We start from the raw sequence: 19183 nt of genomic DNA on the forward strand, positions 1-19183 counted from the left end.
GTGACATGTAGGACGCCATCTTGTGGACATGGAGTTTTAATAAGATGAGATATTTGTATGGCAAAACTTTCTGGGCATAATTAGAGTGAGCAAAATTGTATGGCTCACAATTCAACATATGTTTTGTATTTCTATGTAAATTAGCATTGTTCTGAATCTTCTGATGGCGCCATGGTAGTTTTGTGAACAGAATGTTTTGCGCTCTCATGGAAAATAAGTGATGTATCTTCATGGATTGTATCTATATCTTTTCAAACTTGTGTATTCAGAAATGTAATATGCAACCTTTTATTTGTGTTATATAAACCGGCAATGTATTTATGCGTGTGATATTTTGGATAACATAAATCATAAAATTTGTCCAGTAGTCACTAGTATATTGATGTGTAACTCTGCAACTGTAAGATCGTATTTAGAGACAAAATATAGTGTGTGTATAAAATGCACATATGCTACAGAGATATTTGTATCTGCGAAGTTTCAAAAATGTATCTACACTACTAGAAGAGTGTATCTAGAGGTTAATATGGTTCAACTACGCGCATGCATTTAATATAATGCTTCTCCTTTCCCATTGCAGTCACCACTACAATTATTTGTACAATTGCTTTAAGTTGGACTTGTAAAAACAAAAACAATTTCTTGCGACTATCTTGCAATTCTTGGATTACAAACAACTGTTGACAATTCCAAAATTTCCAAAATATTCTCGTCAATATCCACAAAATCTATATTTCCAAATTTCATCCATCTTGTAATAATGTCCTAAGAAAACACCTGCAAAAAAAACAAGAATAAAGTGAGATTAAATTAGTGTAATTCTATTATACTAAAAAATATCATGTGTATCAACTATCAACTATCAACTATCAACTATCAACTTATCTAAAGGATTGTATCTAGCTTGTCAAAGATGTGTATCTAGAAAGGTTAATTTTTGTATCTAGCAAGTTAAAGGAGTGTATCTAGCATGCCATAGACGTGTATCTAGCAAGAGTGTATCTAGCTTGCCAAAGAAGTGTATCCAGCAAGATAAAAGTATGTATCTAGCAAGTTAAAGGAGTATATCTAGCATGCCATAGATGTGTATTTAGCAAGGTAAAAGTATGTATCTAGCAAAGTAAATGAGTGTATCTAGCAATTTGTTTTTAAAAAGGAACAATTGCGAAATGTCGGAGTTCACCCCTGATAGCTGCATAACTGAAAACAAAACAAAACAATCGTATGAATAAAAGGCACAAGACCTAACAGCTTGCTTACAGGGACAATAGTGGATTGGTATAAACATGATTCACCACTGATGGCTGCATAACTGAAAAGAGCAGCAATGATTTAGAACATATTCAATTCAGCTAGAAAAATAAACAGTTCTAGACTAAAGAAAATTGATGCTTACGTTTTTAGGGCATCTCAAATATTTATGATGGAAAAAAAACCTTCTAGCTAATATCATCCCAAACATTTATGATGGAAAAAAACCAAGCAAATGTGAAAAGGAATACCGTTTTAGCTTTTGATGAGTTCTTGAGGAGTCTGTGGCACAGCTCCATGTGTTAAACTATAACCCCTCGCACCTTCATATCGCATGTCGTTACCCTTTGATTTGCCAGCTGAGATTACGTTTAGAATCACACAAGAATCAAGAAGAATATAAGGGAGTGAGGGTGAGGCATACTTGTAAGTTTTATGAGTGGTAATCACAAATGTTGCAATGTAAAATAAAATGATAATTAAACCTAGAGGAAATATGATCAAATTCAAAATGCTTACGCTCTAATCTCCTGCAAACTTCCTTTATCCTGCCTTCCAATTTCTCCTGGGTGTCAGACACGCTCTCGTACTCAGACGCATATGACACCTGCAGCCGATTTCCAAGGAGAACAGACTCATCTAGTTTTTTTTGCAAACCTATAGCAAGCACGATAAATCACTCTAAATTTTCATTTCGAACCAATTCTACCCTTCATACATCACGATATCGAATGAAAAAAATTCTGTTGGGAGTGGTTTAGATACACAAGATCATACTTACGGATACACATTGTATTACTAGCGGATACACTTAGTATTATTACCGGATACACATCTATCCGGTAATAATACCGAGTGTATCTAGAGTGGTATTTTGTGTATCCACCTCCGCGGCCATCGCCACTGCCCCAACCATCATCACCACCACTGCCCCACCATCGTCACCACCACTACCATGCGTATCCGGTAGTAATATCGTACGTATCCGGGTTAATATTTTGTGTATCCACCAAACCTACCGCCACACAAGTGACACCACAACCACAACCTGCCACCACAACCACCACCAGCCCCACCCAACACTACCACGACCATACCTACTGTGAGCACCACCACCACCATGCCGCCATCAACCACACCTTCACCTCACACAACCAAATCACCGTTCATATCCACCAACATTGCTGCCGTAACCGCCGCCAATACCACCACCATCAGACCCACCAACCATTAGCCCGCCCTAACAGCCACACATAGAACACCACCAAAACAACCACCATTTAACACCCTTCTCGACTTCTCGTCACCCTCCATTTCGCACAAAACCACCACCAATAGCTGATCACCGAAACCACCACCAACAGCTGACCATCGAAACCACCATGAATCGCCTCAAATCAGGGAAGTAGAATGGAGATTGTTGGCGAGATGAATGGTCGCTTCTGACCACCACGAACTACCATAGCTGAGCACTGTTCATACTTAATTTTTTCAAGTTTCAGATATAAAAATGCTAGATCTACAATAATTGAAGTAAAATATAAAAACTTCAATTGCAACAACGGCGTTGTCGAAGATAGAGGAGTCGGAATCGGGCATGAGTTGACTTCATCGTGAAACCCACGGTTTTGGTCGGCAGTAAGTACCACAACCGGTTTCGAATTCTGCTGAAAATGAGAGAAAACAGACGGCGCCGATGAGGAAATCCGAATGACAAAAATGGCCGGTGTCTTCATCGGCGTCGTCCCCGTGGTCGTTCCGATGTGGATTTTGGTGGCGTCGTTTTGTGGTGTTGATGGTAGATGAGTATGAGGTACACTGGTAGAGGATGGAAGGCCTATTAAGGTTTGGGCTTTTTTTTGTAGTGCGCAAGTGTTTGGGCCAGTACACAGCAACATAGTGGTTCTTCTTAGTTCGTACAGTTCGTAACTTATTTTAGTTCGTACAGGATCCTAATTCTCTCTCTCTCTCTCTCTCTACATATATATATATATAAATATGTATATATATATATTATGCAACATGACTCAAACATCATTACGCATATATACGTCGCGTCAAATCTCTCACAATCACATGTATGTGCATCAAATCACAAGAATATGAGGACTCTAAGAAATGCCAAAATTGCTCGTGATGTGACTCATCATGTTCAACACTTCCATTTTCCGCATACACCAAGTCACGCGTGTATCGTGTCAAATCCCCCACATGATCACACTTGTGTTTCCATACTCGTTTTCATCAATCATTAATACTCACATTAATAAGGAAGATTACAACACTCAATCATGCAAATAACCACTATATGACACATTTGGTAAACGTCAACTAAATGAATATCATTATCATCTTGCTTTTGCAAAACAACATGACGGCAACTAATCATACACCACACAACATTATCATACTATCTTTATCATAAAATTACTCATGTCAATTAACAGTTTTCACTTAATTGCACCTTGAAATAGCAAAATGTCACATAATATGACCAAACGTAAACAACTCACGAGAATATCACTCCTATGGGCTATCATGTTCATCTAGGCATAAGTCGTCTAATATGAACCGCAAAATAAGGGTATACACCCAAGATTTGGTCGAATTTTTAACAAAACAAGGGCCATAGCAGGCCACTCGGTCGGGTGGGGTGGCCACTCGGCCGAGCAGGCGGCACTCGGTCGAGTGAATGGAGCAATCGGCCGAGTGTCACCTGGGCAAAACTTGAGTATTCCCAAAAATTGTCCTTAGTTTGTCTATACCACTATACAAATGTAGATAACTCACAATGGTGACCAACACACCACCTATTAAACAAATCTAAAATGATATATTTGTTTTATGGCCACCATTAAAACATAATTAAAATAAGTGTCCAAGTTATATGACCGACATTAACATGCTATTTCAAACTTCGCTTCACAACATCACAGCTCAAACAAACACTACAACAAGATTACAATGCATAACATGGATGTTTCACTGAACAATTAGAAGACAAATTTGCAAGCAACTTTTATGTTACCATCCATAGGGTCGGAGTCTTACATAACCACTTTCACACTCGCACATACATACTTAAACTAAATGGTTATACCACATAATACAAGTTATCAAAACACAATACGACATAATTGAACCCCTATGCATTAAGCATTACACTCTCAATCTTACAAAATAATATTCCCAGAAAACCAACGTCGTGATAACAACGTAACCATTGTTTATCATATTACACGTATATAATCACTCTCAAGTAGTTCCGCCACCGAACATTACTATAACTTTTGCTAGATATCTTTCACCGTCTGTTCTAATACTTCCTATCAGTTAAAATTGTCCCTACTCCACGTAAGGGATCACCTCTAACTTCACCCCTCTATTACCCAAGATATGTAATCAACATCGTGTCACAAATCTCAATGACTTTTGTTTACAACTCGTTCTAGTATCCCGTTATCTTTCTTCTGCGCAAACTCTTAATGCCATCTACTCGGTTTATATCAATCCGTAAGTCCAATATTATACCCTCCAACAACTTTTAATGACCCACGATATTACGCTCGTTAAATTCCTTGGTACCACAACTATTTCTTTATCATTCCATAATTAAGATCTAAATTATTTGCCAACTAAGATTCCCGAATCATACTCAATGATAGTCACACTCACATATCCTCCAAACCTCATTTACTAATTATGAACCTAAACAACCGACAAGCATCCAACCTTAGTTATGCGCCACTCACCATCCATAGGTTGTTTCGTACAATCAACTCACTCAACTCAAGGCTTTGTATAAGCTATGTTCCTTCCTAGTACTTCCAACTCTTAAGCATAGGCTATCTACAAATCCACAGTACAACCTTTCATTTTAATCCTCTAATGTACCAACGCTTCTAAACCACGAAATAACACTTCCTTGATCACAAAGTACTACTACTAGTGTAAAAGGTTTCTTTCTCAACATTCTATTTATAATACCCCCATTTATTCAGGAGCCTTTAGCTAGGCCTCCCATGTAAATAAGAGTGTTACCATCTCGGTTTCCCGAGGTAGTCAATAACAAAGTACAACAAACCAAAGTACTTTAGATAAAATTTAGCGATTACATGTTTATTACAAATTAACCAAACTAAACTCAATATAAAATAAATTACAACTCGCAGTGGAAATTAAATAAAGTGATTAATAAATTATATGATCTAGACATCTAGGTAGACTAGCCGAGTCCTCACGTATCCCCATAAGCTCACAAGTCAGCTAATCTTAAGTATCTGTCAAATCTGCACCCCAGTTACGGTTCATCACAGGTGTTCACGAATATACGGTCAACCATGAGGTTGAGTAGGAATAAACACTAACAATAAGAATAAACGATAGACAATCCAAACCCATACACATAGCACTACTCCCTTAACAACGTGCTCCTTTTCATAACTTAGCACACCTCCCTTAACAACGTGCTCATATTACTTTGGTACCCCTCCCTTAACAACATAACGCCAAATTTAATAGTACCCCTCCCTGACAACGTACATATTACCGATCACCGCAGAGTACAAACTCCCTTAACAATGTACATCTGACTACAATACAGCTTGTCACAATTCCCACATTCACAACCAACGATAACAATTAAACTCATCTTGTCATAATTACGCGTCCAACACAATATTAACAACAGCACAATATAATATAATCTCTCCCTTCCAACAATATCAATATATAAACAATTCACTTCAATATATATCATCCATCATGTCGTACAATAACAAACGAGAGTTGAGTAGGATTTATCCCTACCTGGCAAGCAAATCCAATTACGCAGCTTAAAGCGACCCAAATAATAAAACAGACGAACCCGATAATAAATTCTTCACCATCCGTTACCTAACATATTAATAATTCTTCCAATTATTAATTATTAGATTCTAATTATTAATTATTATTTAATTCATTATATTAATCTATTCAATTATAATTTAATTATATTAATTATTTCCCATACGAATTATTACTACGTAAAAACCCGTCTTAAAAATAAACAAGTCAACCCACTACTCATATCCATGAATTCTCGTAAAAACAACTCAAACACACACCCACATACACACGGCAAAACTGTGTTCATCGCTCTTCCTTAACCCGCCTTTTCCCAACACCACCAACCACCAATGACACCACCACAGCCAACCGCCACTACCCTGCACCATGATGACGCCTGACGACCACCTACCACTTCCTGAAACGCCCTACACAGACCGCACAACGACGCCCAAAACAGTCACCCAAAACCCGACAAAAACCAGCACAAACATACACACTCATCACCTTACCACCACCGTGACAGCCTGTGGCCACCACTGTGGTCTCCCTTGACCCATGATGGTCCCACCACCTGCCACAACCGTTCACGACAACCCATGTCCCACCTAAAACGACACAAGTCCCATATAAAGAACATAAACACGCTACAACCACCACAACCGACAACCACCGTACAAACCACCGCCTGCAACCACCCCGACACCACCACTAGGGCCGCCCTTTGCCGATAATACTAACCACCCAAGTCCCAGGTCAAGTCGACAAACACACAAGGTACAAATTCTGTCTTAAACCTTGCGACAACCGCCCCATTAGACACCAATTCCGCAACCCACTGTGGTCCACACTGGTCAAGGTTAGTCCTACTGGAATCACGATGGTTAAAGATAGCTACTAAAGTCGACGTCACTGTTCATGGTGGTCTATACGGTGCATAAACGATAGATTAATTGATTAAGACGATATAAACATAAATTACGACGATCTTACCTTTTATCGCTTAATTGCTCCTTCCATCCCTTAAATCTCCTTCTTCTATTCATATGAATTATTTTCTTGATTATCTTTGTATTTATAGTCTAGGTTTAGAGAGTATAAGATATCAATTAGGAAACTATTGCCTTATTACAATTATTATAGGAATTACTATTATTATTATTATTATTATTATTATTATTATTATTATTATTATTATTATTATTATTATTATTATTATTATTATTATTATTATTATTATTATTATTATTATTATTATTATTATTATTATTATTATTATTATTATTATTATTATTATTATTATTATTATTATTATTATTATTATTATTATTATTATTATTATTATTATTATTATTATTATTATTATTATTAAATCCTGATACAATTCCCGACCAATACTCACACTAGGCCAATAAAATCTGTCTATATAACCATAGCACACGGCCCAAGGCCTTATTACTAGCTAAGTCCAATTCTCGACTTGTTCACTTACTTTATTATTTAATTAACGTCTTATTTGCAATTATTATTATAAATGCCATTAATTATTTATTTGAATTACATAAATTATTCTTATAAATACTTATCAAATTACGGGGTATTACAGTCTTCCCCCCTTAAAATGAACTTCGTTCCGAAGTTCACCCAGAAATGCTACAAAAGTCTCATGAAACCATCAACACATCTTAATGTCATTTAAACTTATTATCATTGCAACACAATTACCTTACTTAATCATTATCAAACCATACCATACTTATCAAAATGTATCACAAAACTAACTCAAAACACGGATATGTATCATAAAATAAACTTAAAATATAAGGTGTCACATTCTACCCCCCTAAAAATAAACTTCGTCCTGAAGTTTCGGAGTTACTACTACTTTATCAAACTACTAACAACTTAAATACTTATATAAATAATAAAACTCTATTCCTCTCAATAAAACTAATTACCCTTCTCCCCATTCCCTTGCACTGTAGTTGTTCCAAATGTCTTTCCGCCATTACTCTGGTGATCCCCATCACCTTGCCTATTGTTGTAGCTCCTATGGGTACTCCATTGTCTCGGATACCTATTGCTCCCAATACTTGGTGTTGGAGTTCGATAGATCCCTTGATTACCCCCTCCATTGCCGTTCCTGTGTGAACTTCTACACTCAAAAGCTCGGTGACCCAACCTATTGCAATTGTAACATCTCCACCCAAATATTGCACCAGAATGCTGGCCCCAGTTGCCACCACCCAAGTACACTCCACCCCATAACTAGATCCTCCAACTGAAAATTGTTTAAGTTGAGTATTGTTTTGCCTTGCTACCCCCAGTTCCCTCACTTGATGTCTCAGTCTTCCTCTTTTCCCCCTTCACCTTCCTCTCCTCTTGCAACTTTGTGACACCCCCATATACCAAGGTGCCTTACCAAGACCACCCTACTATGAGAGACCGTCACCATCCCTGTTGCGCGAGTTTAGTATATCAAAGTTAACAATCCAAATATAATTATTAAAGTATAATTGATTAAAGTTTACATATTCTCAAAATCCAAAACCAAAGTATTGTCACTAATGTTCAACTACGAAAACTGAAAGCAAAGTCTCTTGACTGCGGAAGCTAGACTTGAGTGATGACTTCCCACGACGTCCCCATAGCTAGTTAACATCATCACCTGTCACAATATGCTCACCATCCTCGAATGGATCACCACGGATATTACAAAACAACAACGGGGTCAGTTACTGTATAATCAAAGTAAGACATGTACAAAAGGTAACCAGCTGATCATCATGCACCTCCAAACTCCCGAACTCACATAGTAACCGACTACACACCGAAGTGTGTACCCCTGCCAGATTACCCATCGCAATAGGTAATCCTCGCCGCCAGTGGGGGACCGCAGCCAATCCCCACCTAAGCCTAGCTCGTCTACGAGCGATAACCCTGTTCATTAATGTGCACATCCCCTTCTGTGGTGGGTTCCAAAGAGGGCGAAACTAGGACGTGAAGCTGATACCCGTCGTTGTGAGTACCAAAAATAAGATTTATAATTTCCTATTAAGACTAACCTAGGCTAGTGGCAACAGGGTCGAACCACAAGGAGGCAGACGTAATTTCTAGCTGTCTAATTCTAGTCTAAGGTAACGAGTGTAGGGGTTGAGTTGAATTGGTCTATAGCTAAGAGTAAATAAAGACAATAAACTAAAAAGACGGATTAAACAGATAAAGAGGGGGGTACTAGGATGGTCGGTTCATTATAGCTTGCGGCAAAGATACTAAGTCGGTCCGAATCAAACACATGTGAGGCGGGAAAACAAGAGGTCCTCTCGGTCCACTCTTAACAGATGGCATCTTTCGATCTCGCTATAAGTCCCTAATATCACTAATACTGACTCTCGTCCTGAAAAGTGACTAACGGTCTAAACTATACCTATCTTTCGATCTCAGCACAGTTTAGTCATTTTAATTGGTGGTCTAACAACTGTCCCTATCTTTCGATCTAATGGGTCAGTTATAAATTAAGCATCTAACTGGTCGCATGCATTCGATTCGTTAAATACAACATCAAAATCAATTAAAACGAAAGGTAACCTCACGTGCTCAGTCGATCGACCAGGTATGGCGGTCGATCGACTGACACGCGAATTCAGTCCAAAACAATACTACGCCGCCTACGCTATAATTCGCCTACATCCTAGCACAATTAATCTAGCTACTCATGGTACTGATAAAAACAACAATAACAATATGAACTAATGAATTCATGCTTGAAGTATTCAAATAACAAATAGCGATAAACGATAATTGGCTTTGGATACTAACTAGCAATTCTATACTAACAATGAAATAAGGATAAATCGAAATAAGGCAGAAAAATACCGAGATTGCAGAGGAACGATTGAGAATAAGAACGAAAATTCCGATGCTAACCAATATTCCAAACCCTAATTATAAAACTAAATATTACTGTGTAAAAACTTAGGTAAGATTCGGAACCAAAACTGAATCCTTATTCTGATGTTCTAGGTTACGTTATATAGCCAACATACGTAACAACTTATTATCAAAACCTAAACATAATGGGCTTGCGCTTCCTCGGTCTTTTAGTTCTCATTTGGGATAGCAGATTGGTCGATCGACTGATGGTAGTGGTCGATCGACTGATCTTCAGTGTACAGTAGCTTTTGGAACTCGCATATTGGTCTTTCGACTGAAGGTAGTGGTCTATCGACTGCTTGAGCTGTTACTTGACTTTTATAATCTCGTGGATTTGTCTTTTGGGTCTTGAAATGCTCACCAAGCTCGTTCCTCGGGTGAATACTTCACGTCAATTGCAATGCAGGATAGTCGGGGATGGATTTAGCTCGATTTCCGCTGGATTCTTCACATTTCTGCAATAGTGTACAAAAACACGAAAGTAGACGGAAATGGGGGAAATGGCACTATATAAACTACATGAATGAGCTCTGAAATGCGTGTTAAATGGGATGTAAAACATCATATAAAAGACACGCATCAAACTTCCCCAAACCAAATCCTTGCTTGTCCCCAAGTAAGAACTAGACTCGATCTAATGAACTAATGGAACGAGTTCAATCTCAGAGCGAAATGCAACATGTAAAGCCTAAACCAATTTAATGCACAACCAAAAATCAACTAGCAAATGAATCATGCAAACGAGTTATGGAGTCGTTATAACTCTTTGAACCAGTCAATCAGAGACTTATCAAATTGGACTCTCACGAGTCGCTCAAATCACTCAAATAAGCACAGGTGAATAATGTAAAGATAGAAAGAATTCATTTGTAGTGACACTCACCTAACTACGACCTATAAGAACATGCCTGCAGTCTAATATGAAAATAATCTCTACAACCGTACATATGCATTCCAACCAACAAGAGACCATGACACATGCCGAGGTATATATGTGGATATGTGAGGTATGGGTAAGAAGAGGCAAAACATTTATGGAAAAGTGGAGGTACAGGTGATCAAGCTAGTACCGAAATGAAACCATATGGCAATATCCAACTTCTTGCTCAAAAACAAATGGAACGGTGCTATAGCAAGCACAAATCTCACAATCTCCAGGTATAAAAGTAATCAACTAACTCCCCATAAAATATGAATAATACATGGGAGCAAAAATCGCCAAAAGATAAGGATTTTGAATTATGCGAATTGATTTTTTTTTCTTTTCTTTCTCTCGAACCTCAGTCGATCGACCAAATGTGGCAGTTGATCGACCGCGCGAACAGTACAGAACTCTTTTTTATCTTCTTTTTCGAATCATTTTTTTCTTTTCTTTTCTTTTCTTCTTTTTCTTTCATTTTCCCAACTAAATCTCAATCAGAGCATTTACTACCAAAAACTAAGTAACAATCCCAAAAACTACACTACTAGCTTGACCAAGGCAGGCTAAGTGTAGGATGTAGTAAATAGGACAAAAAGGATATTTTTGGCAGTGTGGAACTTAAGGGTGAAACGAGAAAAGGGAAACCTCTACCACATGTGTCAACTAACCACAGACCGAATGCATACAGGTATTAAGCAGATTAAGTTCATATTTATGCAAATTAATGTGACATGTCTTATAAGGAGTACTACTCACATTCCTAAATAAACCGGTCATAGATGTCACCAGTTATAGGCTCTAAATCTCAGAAATATGATGTAGTTTGCCAATTTTCAAAGTCAAGTCTCAAGTTCAGCAAGAAATTTAACGAAAACTCGTAGACTATGCATATGATTCTACTAATAACATGTCAATTAGCAAGGCTCAGGCAAAAAAAGATGCAAATGCAATGTCATCATTGAAATACTACCGTTCCGACTCGACCTATATGCTAAAATAAACGTGCATTTTATTGAATTTTTTTTAAATTTTTCAATTTTTTTTATTTTTTTATTTTTTTGAATATAAGAATGAAATAAACAATGCAAAACAAAATGTAAACGTGAATGCAAGCAAATGATATGCGACGCAAAACCCTTCCCCAAACCAAATCACACAATGTCCCCATTGTGCAAAATCATGTAGTGAAGAAAAGAGAAGTGGGAATTTGCGGGAAAATAAACAAATAAAAATGACATGAAGTGGAAATCGGGAACTTACAAGACTTTGAGCGCAACAAAGGAAACCTCCCAAACCGGCGTGAGCTAGGAGGTTTGTGGCAGTGATGCTACCATTAAGTACCGAAAGACAAATAAAACCCACGCATAAAATCGAGAAGACAATTTTGAAGCTGTAAATATGTGCACAAATGAGAAAATTAGAAGAAATAAATAATTTGACGGAAAGTAAAGTGGAGTAGAAAACTCCCTTAAGTCCGCATATCGACCAACCACAGCAGGGGAGAAGTCGTGAGTAGGGTCAAAGACAGCGTCCTTGGTCGATCGACTAAGAACGGCGATCGATCGACCAATGTGTCGGGAATAGTAGCTCTGGAAAGTGCAACTCGGTCGATCGACCAATGTAGCCAGTCGATCGACTGAAAATACTGCTGTACTCCTTATTTCTTCGTATTTGCTCAATTACTTGAGCTAAAGAGGTCTAAAAACCTGCAATGCACAATAATACGCGCCCAAAATTGCACAAAAACCCAAAGCAAAGTCTTAAACGTATAAAATCCTAAGCAAGCAAAATAAAATGCGAAGTTTCGCGCACACAAAAGCAATAAAAAGTGTCTAACAAAAGCAAATAAAAAGTTTGGAAAACATGTGATCAACTAGTAGTTGATCAAGAACGGCCACGGAATGGCCCACTTCGTCGGCTTCTTGCTACTAGAGGTAGCCTCAACGGTGCTTATCTTATGAGCTGCACCCTTCCTAGCCTCCACGTCCGTATGGCTCAACGGATCAACACTTTCATCATCTCCCCAGTCAATGACTTCTTCTTGCTCATCACAGTCCAAGTCGGACTCCCTTGCCTTGACCGGCTCGTCATCAACTTCCTCATCAGTGGCATAGCTAAGGCAACCAAGACCTCCTCGTGAAACGATTGGCTTCTTTTGCTACCGGAGTGACATGCGGTTCTTCCTTCCCCAAACCGGCTCTGTGATATCGAAATAGACAAATCTTCCTCCAATTTGCTCCCAATCTTGGGCGGAGGGGTTACAACAGGAATAGAGATAGGTGAATCGGGAAGCACAAAGTACGATTTCTTGTCAGAAACCGTGTTACAAGTCACAGACCACATGGGGTCCTTTTTCTTAGATGGTTGAGCAAAAACAATAGAATGTTTGCCCACTTTAAAAGTCAGGGTTCTTAGACCGACATCTATGACTGCACCAGCAGTGTGCAGAAATGGCCTACCCAAAATAATGGGAATATGGGCATCCTCAGGCATGTCAAGTACCACGAAGTCGACGGGGAAGAAAAACTTCCCTATTTGGACAGGGATGTCCTCCAAGACTCCTCTCTTGGCTGGACGGGCAGATCGGTCGGCCATCATCTTGTCATATATCATCACTGCGAACCTAGTCAATTTGAGCTTCCTAGCTAGACTCAAAGGCATGACGCTTATACTAGCTCCTAAGTCACATAATGCCTTCTCAATAGAGAAGGTACCTATATTGCAAGGAACAGAAAAGCTACCCGGGTCCTCTAGCTTATGGTGTGCAGTTTGAGATAAATAAGAGCATGACTCTTTGGTTAACGTGACAGTATGCACATTTTCAAGTGACTTTTTCTTAGACAGGAGTTGTTTCATGAATTTAGTGTAGGCAGGCACCTGATTGACCAACTCAAGGAAAGGAACTTGTACATTCAAACTACGAATAACCTTTTCAAATTTATTGAAAGATACCTGTTCCTTTGTCGGCACTAGTCGCTCTGGATATGGGGTTGAGAGAAGTACCTTAGCCCTCTCTTCTAAGTCTCGCATGCCGACATCCGTGGACTTAGGCTGAAAGTCCACCTCCTTCTCCTTATTGAAGCTTGAACCCTCCTTAGATCGTCTTAATTGTGAGCCATTGACCGACATTTGGTCGAACTTCGGAATCGGGAGGGACCCATCAGCACTCAGGTCTTTCCCCAACACTTTCGGAGTTTTCGAACCCCGGAACAAATGGTCTCTCAAATTATCGGGCATTGAAGGATGAAATTTCTCAATATCAGCAGGGGTCTCAGTCGATCGACCGCCTTTCTCGATCGATCGAGATGTACGATTCGAAGCTCGTAACCCGCATATCGATCGATCGACGGGTATATCGATCGATCGACCGATATACCAGTAGACGCCTTTTTCTTTGAATTATTCGTTACAGCTTTGTTTTGACTCGGTTCTGCCTCATTCTTTTCAGGGGCATCCTCGACCATAGCAGGCCCCACCAGGGTAGACCCACTTCCAACGTAATGGCATTCAGGGTCTCTTTCTGGTCAATTTGAGTGGGTAAGTGTCCGGGAGCTTAAGTGGTACTCTTACTAGCCAATTGAGCAATTTGGCTCTCTAGTAGCTTCATCCCGGCCTCTCTAGCTTGGGACTCCTTCAGCAACAAGTTCTTAAACTCAGCAAAATCAGAACCATGGGATTGTTGTTGCTGCTGCGGCACTTAGGGAGGCTTTTGATATTGTTGTTGCTTATGATGAGGGGGCACATAAGCTTGCTGCTGCTGCTGTTGTGGAGGTTGAGTCGGATTTAGGACATTCTGGCTACTCCACCTTAAGTTGGGGTGGACATTCGGCTCATAGTACGTGTTTGTCTGCCTATAGTGTTAAAAGGCAGCACAAGACTCGAAAGGACTGGGACAATTCTCTGAGACATGTCCCTCAGCTCCACATCTTCTACAGACGAAAGGACCGTCTGAAACAACATTTACTTAGTACATCCCACCTTTAGAAGCTCCTCCTAATTCATATTTGTCAAACCTTACAGTGAGGGCTTCTAGTGCAGCAACAGAGGAAGATTTAGCAGCTCTCCTCTGGTTTTCTCTCGAATTCCCATATTCGGCCTTATGAGTGGCCAAATCATCGATGATCTTCCACCCCTTGGTCTCTCCCATGTTCTCAGCCAATCGGCCATTGGCTGCAGCATCCAATATGGCCCTCTGATCGTCATACAGTCCATTATAGAACTGATTGCACAAGCTCCATTTTTCGAACCCATGGTGCGGTATGGTTCGCACCAGTTTCTTGAAACGGACCCATGCTTCATGAAAATTCTCGTCTGGCCCTTGTTTAAAGCTCGTGATCTGAGCTCTAATGGCATTCGTCTTTGAGGCAGAGAAGTACTTTTTGTAGAATGCCAGGGCTAAGGAATTCCAGTCGGTGATCCCATGGGCGGCTCGGTCCAGATCTCTATACCACTCTCTTGCAGCGTTACGAAGAGAGAAAATGAACATGGTCTCCTTGATCTGATCTTGGGTTACACCGGCCGGCGGGGGTATAGAGCAACAATAATCAATAAAAATCTCCATGTGCTTGGCTGCATCTTCATTTGCAGCTCCCCCGAACTGGTTTCTCTCAACCAGGTTAATGTAGGAAGGCTTTGGCTCGAATTTTCTCGCCTCCCCGGGTAGTTCGAATCCTTTGTAGAGATTCACAGTTGTAGGCTCTGAGTGACTAGCAATGGTTGCTTCTTCACCATAATGGGATTTACGGAGAAGTAAATGTCTCAGTTGAAGAAGTAGAGGCAGGAGATGTAGGTGGATCTCCTTCGAACAGAGCGTTCTCGTAGTGGCTTGACAGAGTACTCAGCTCTTCCTCTGTCGGTAATATCCTTTGTGATCGTCTCAACTCGCGCAAGGATTTCTCGATCTCAGGGTTTTTGGTACTAGTTTACCACCCTGTGACCTGCGCATAAGAAGAAACTACAAAAAGAATATAAAAAAAGTTTAAGGAACAGAAGTCCCTTAAACTAAAGAAAGACTAAATAAAAACAGCTAAAAATTAGAACAATTGCCTCCCCGGCAACGGCGCCAAAATTTGATACCTGTCGTTGTGAGTACCAATAATAAGATTTATAATTTCCTATTAAGACTAACCTAGGCTAGTGGTAATAGGGTCGAACCACAAGGAGGCAAACGTAATTTCCAGCTGTCTAATTCTAGTCTAAGGTAACGAGTGTAGGGGTTGAGTTGAATTAGTCTATAGCTAAGAGTAAATAAAGACAATAAACTAAAAAGACGGATTAAAAATATAAAGAGGGGGGGTACTAGGATGGTCGGTTCATTATAGCTTCGGCGGCAGCATACTAAGTCGGTCTGAATCAAACACATGTGAGGCGGGCAAACAAGAGGTCCTCTCGGTCCACTCTTAACAGATGGCATCTTTCGATCTCGCTATAAGTCCCTAATATCACTAATACTGACTCTCGTCCTGAAAAGTGACTAACGTTCTAAACTATTCCTATCTTTCGATCTCAGCACAGTTTAGTCATTTTAATTGGTGGTCTAACAACTGTCCCTATCTTTCGATCTAATGGGTTAGTTATAAATTAAGCATCTAACTGGTCGCATGCATTCGATTCGTTAAATACAACATCAAAATCAATTAAAACGAAAGGTAACCTCACGTGGTCAGTCGATCGACCAGGTATGGCGGTCGATCGACTGACACGCGAATTCAGTCCAAAACAATACTACGCCGCCTACGCTATAATTCGCCTACATCCTAGCACAATTAATCTAGCTACTCATGGTACTGATAAAAACAACAATAACAATATGAACTAATGAATTCATGCTTGAAGTATTCAAATAACAAATAGCGATAAACGATAATTGGCTTTGGATACTAACTAGCAATTCTATACTAACAATGAAATAAGGATAAATCGAAATAAGGCAGAAGAATACCGAGATTGCAGAGGAACGATTGAGAATAAGAACGAAAATTCCGATGCTAATCAATATTCCAAACCCTAATTATAAAACTAAATATTACTGTGTAAAAACTTAGGTAAGATTCGGAATCAAAACTGAATCCTTATTCTGATGTTCTAGGTTACGTTATATAGCCAACATACGTAACAACTTATTATCAAAACCTAAACATAATGGGCTTGCGCTTCCTCGGTCTTTTAATTCCCGTCTGGGATAGCAGATTGGTCGATCGACTGATAGTAGTGGTCGATCGACTGATCTTCAGTGTACAGTAGCTTCTGGAACTCGCATATTGGTCGATCGACTAAAGGTAGTGGTCGATCGACTGCTTGAGCTGCTACTTGACTTTTCTAATCTCGTGGATTTGTCTTTTGGGCCTTGAAATGCGCACCAAGGTCGTTCCTCGGGTGAATACTTCACGTCAATTGCAATGCAGGATAGTCGGGGACGGATTTAGCTCGATTTCCGCTGGATTCTTCACATTTCTGCAATAGTGGACAAAAACACGAAAGTAGACAGAAATGGGGGAAATGGCATTATAAACTACATGAATGAGCTCTGAAATGCGTGTAAAATGGGATGTAAAACATCATATAAAAGACACGCATCAGAAGCCACTCTCGCAAGTGACTCCACTTAAAAACCATCACAACAACCACACCACTTCAATGCTCCAACAATGATCAGCAGACAATCAATCGTGCACAATACAAACATAATCTTAAATCAATTAATGGTAACTGAATAGGGAAACCCTACCTTAGCGCAATTGCAAAGAGACACAAGCAAAGCAATCTAGAACGGCTCCTCTACGAAGTCCCCACCTAACAACAATCACATAAAATCCAATTACCATATGCAACACCCTTTTTCCCTCAATTCATAAATCAAGGCATACCCTAAAAGATAAATCAACGAAACTGATGAAATCAAGGACTTACCAACACCGATGATACAATGAAAGATGACGAAAAATTACTTACGATCCATCCACTTGAGAGAGATTTGGAGAGGATTAGAGTTACGTTAAAATGTTTAGGTTTTGTAAAAGTGATTATAAACTGATTAACGCGTCTTATATAACTCTAATCATCTCTAAATCAAACCGCAGAAATAACACCCCTGAGACAGGATACTCGGTCGAGTATAGAGTATACTCGGCCGAGTACCCTCTACTCGGTCGAGTATTCCACATACTTGGCCGAGTATTCCTGGGTAGTAAACTGTCTAGAATACACGACACCCCTTACTCGGCCAAGTAAGCCATATTCGGCCAAGTACCAGCTTAGGAAATCCGTAACCAAACATACCTGATCAAAAATGGTGGGAAAATGCTCTCTCATAGCATCCTCGGGTTCCCATGTTGCCTCTTCCACATTATGATAAGACCAAAGCACCTTTAGTAAGACGGTCTCACCATTCCTTGTCTTGTGTAATTTGCGGTCTAAGATTTCTTTAGGATCCTCGGCATAAGATAAGGACTTATCAAGTTCGATGTTCTCAACCTGAGGCACATGTGACGGGTCACTCAGATACTTCCAGAGTTGAGAAATATGGAACACGTTGTTGACTTGATCCAAGGCTGGTGGGAAAGCTAACCTGTAAGCCACCTCACCTACACTATCCAAAATCTCACATGGACCGATAAACTTCTGGCTTAACTTACCCTTCTTTCCAAACCTCATCACTCCTCGCATTGGTGACACTTTCAAAAGGACTTTGTCACCCATTGCAAACTCGATGTCCCTACGGTGCAAATTGGCATAACTCTTCTGGCGATCCTGAGCTGCTTTCATCTTTTGACGGATTATCCGAACTTGTTCAACCATATCCTGCACCATCTGTGGCCCTAAAATTACTGTCTCTGTGTTGTCATCCCAGCAAACTGGACTACGTCACTTCCTGCCATATAAAGCCTCGAAAGGTGCCATCCCGAAACTAGTATGGTAGCTATTGTCATGCGAGAACTCGATCAAATCCAACCTGTGCTCCCAACTCCCACCGAACTCCATGGCGCAAGCTCTCAACATGTCTTTCAAAGTCTTGATAGTCCTCTGAGTCTGACCATCTGTTGCAGGATGAAAAGCTGTACTCATCTTTAAGGTCGTACCCATCAATTCCTACAACTCTTGCCAAAACCGTGATATAAACCTCGCATCCCAATCCGACACTATAGCCTTAGGTACACCATGTAAACAAACCACATGTTTCCTGTAACTCAGAGCTAGCTATATCTTAGTCCAAGTATCCTTCATCGGAATGAAGTGAGCTGACTTTGT

At 39.7% G+C, this 19183-nt stretch overlaps 1 protein-coding gene across 1 annotated transcript; it reads right to left on the reverse strand.

Annotated features, from left to right (window-relative positions):
* Positions 1–765: 765 nt before the first annotated feature.
* Positions 766–18745, reverse strand: LOC141630343 (uncharacterized). The gene is made up of 5 exons (XM_074443177.1): positions 18524–18745; positions 18215–18409; positions 2415–2491; positions 1261–1312; positions 766–777 (listed from the first exon to the last, which is right to left on the reverse strand). The coding sequence occupies exons 1-5, from the start codon at positions 18743–18745 to the stop codon at positions 766–768; spliced, it is 558 nt and encodes a 185-aa protein (XP_074299278.1).
* Between the last annotated feature and the right edge of the window lie 438 nt (positions 18746–19183).

Source organism: Silene latifolia, chromosome Y (assembly GCF_048544455.1).
Source record: "Silene latifolia isolate original U9 population chromosome Y, ASM4854445v1, whole genome shotgun sequence".
In the NCBI taxonomy this organism is placed as follows: Eukaryota; Viridiplantae; Streptophyta; class Magnoliopsida; order Caryophyllales; family Caryophyllaceae; genus Silene; species Silene latifolia.

Bases quoted from the DNA above. Each gene is read 5' to 3' on its own strand.
- LOC141630343 (XM_074443177.1), bottom strand. From the start codon at position 18,745: ATGGTGCAGGATATGGTTGAACAAGTTCGGATAATCCGTCAAAAGATG. The intron at 18,410-18,523 runs GTAGGTGAGGTG...CATGTGCCTCAG, and splicing joins CATGTGAGATTTTGGATAGT to GTTGAGAACATCGAACTTGA. The intron at 1,313-2,414 runs GTGATTTGGTTG...TGCTCTTTTCAG, and splicing joins AATGTTGGTGGATATGAACG to TTATGCAGCCATCAGTGGTG.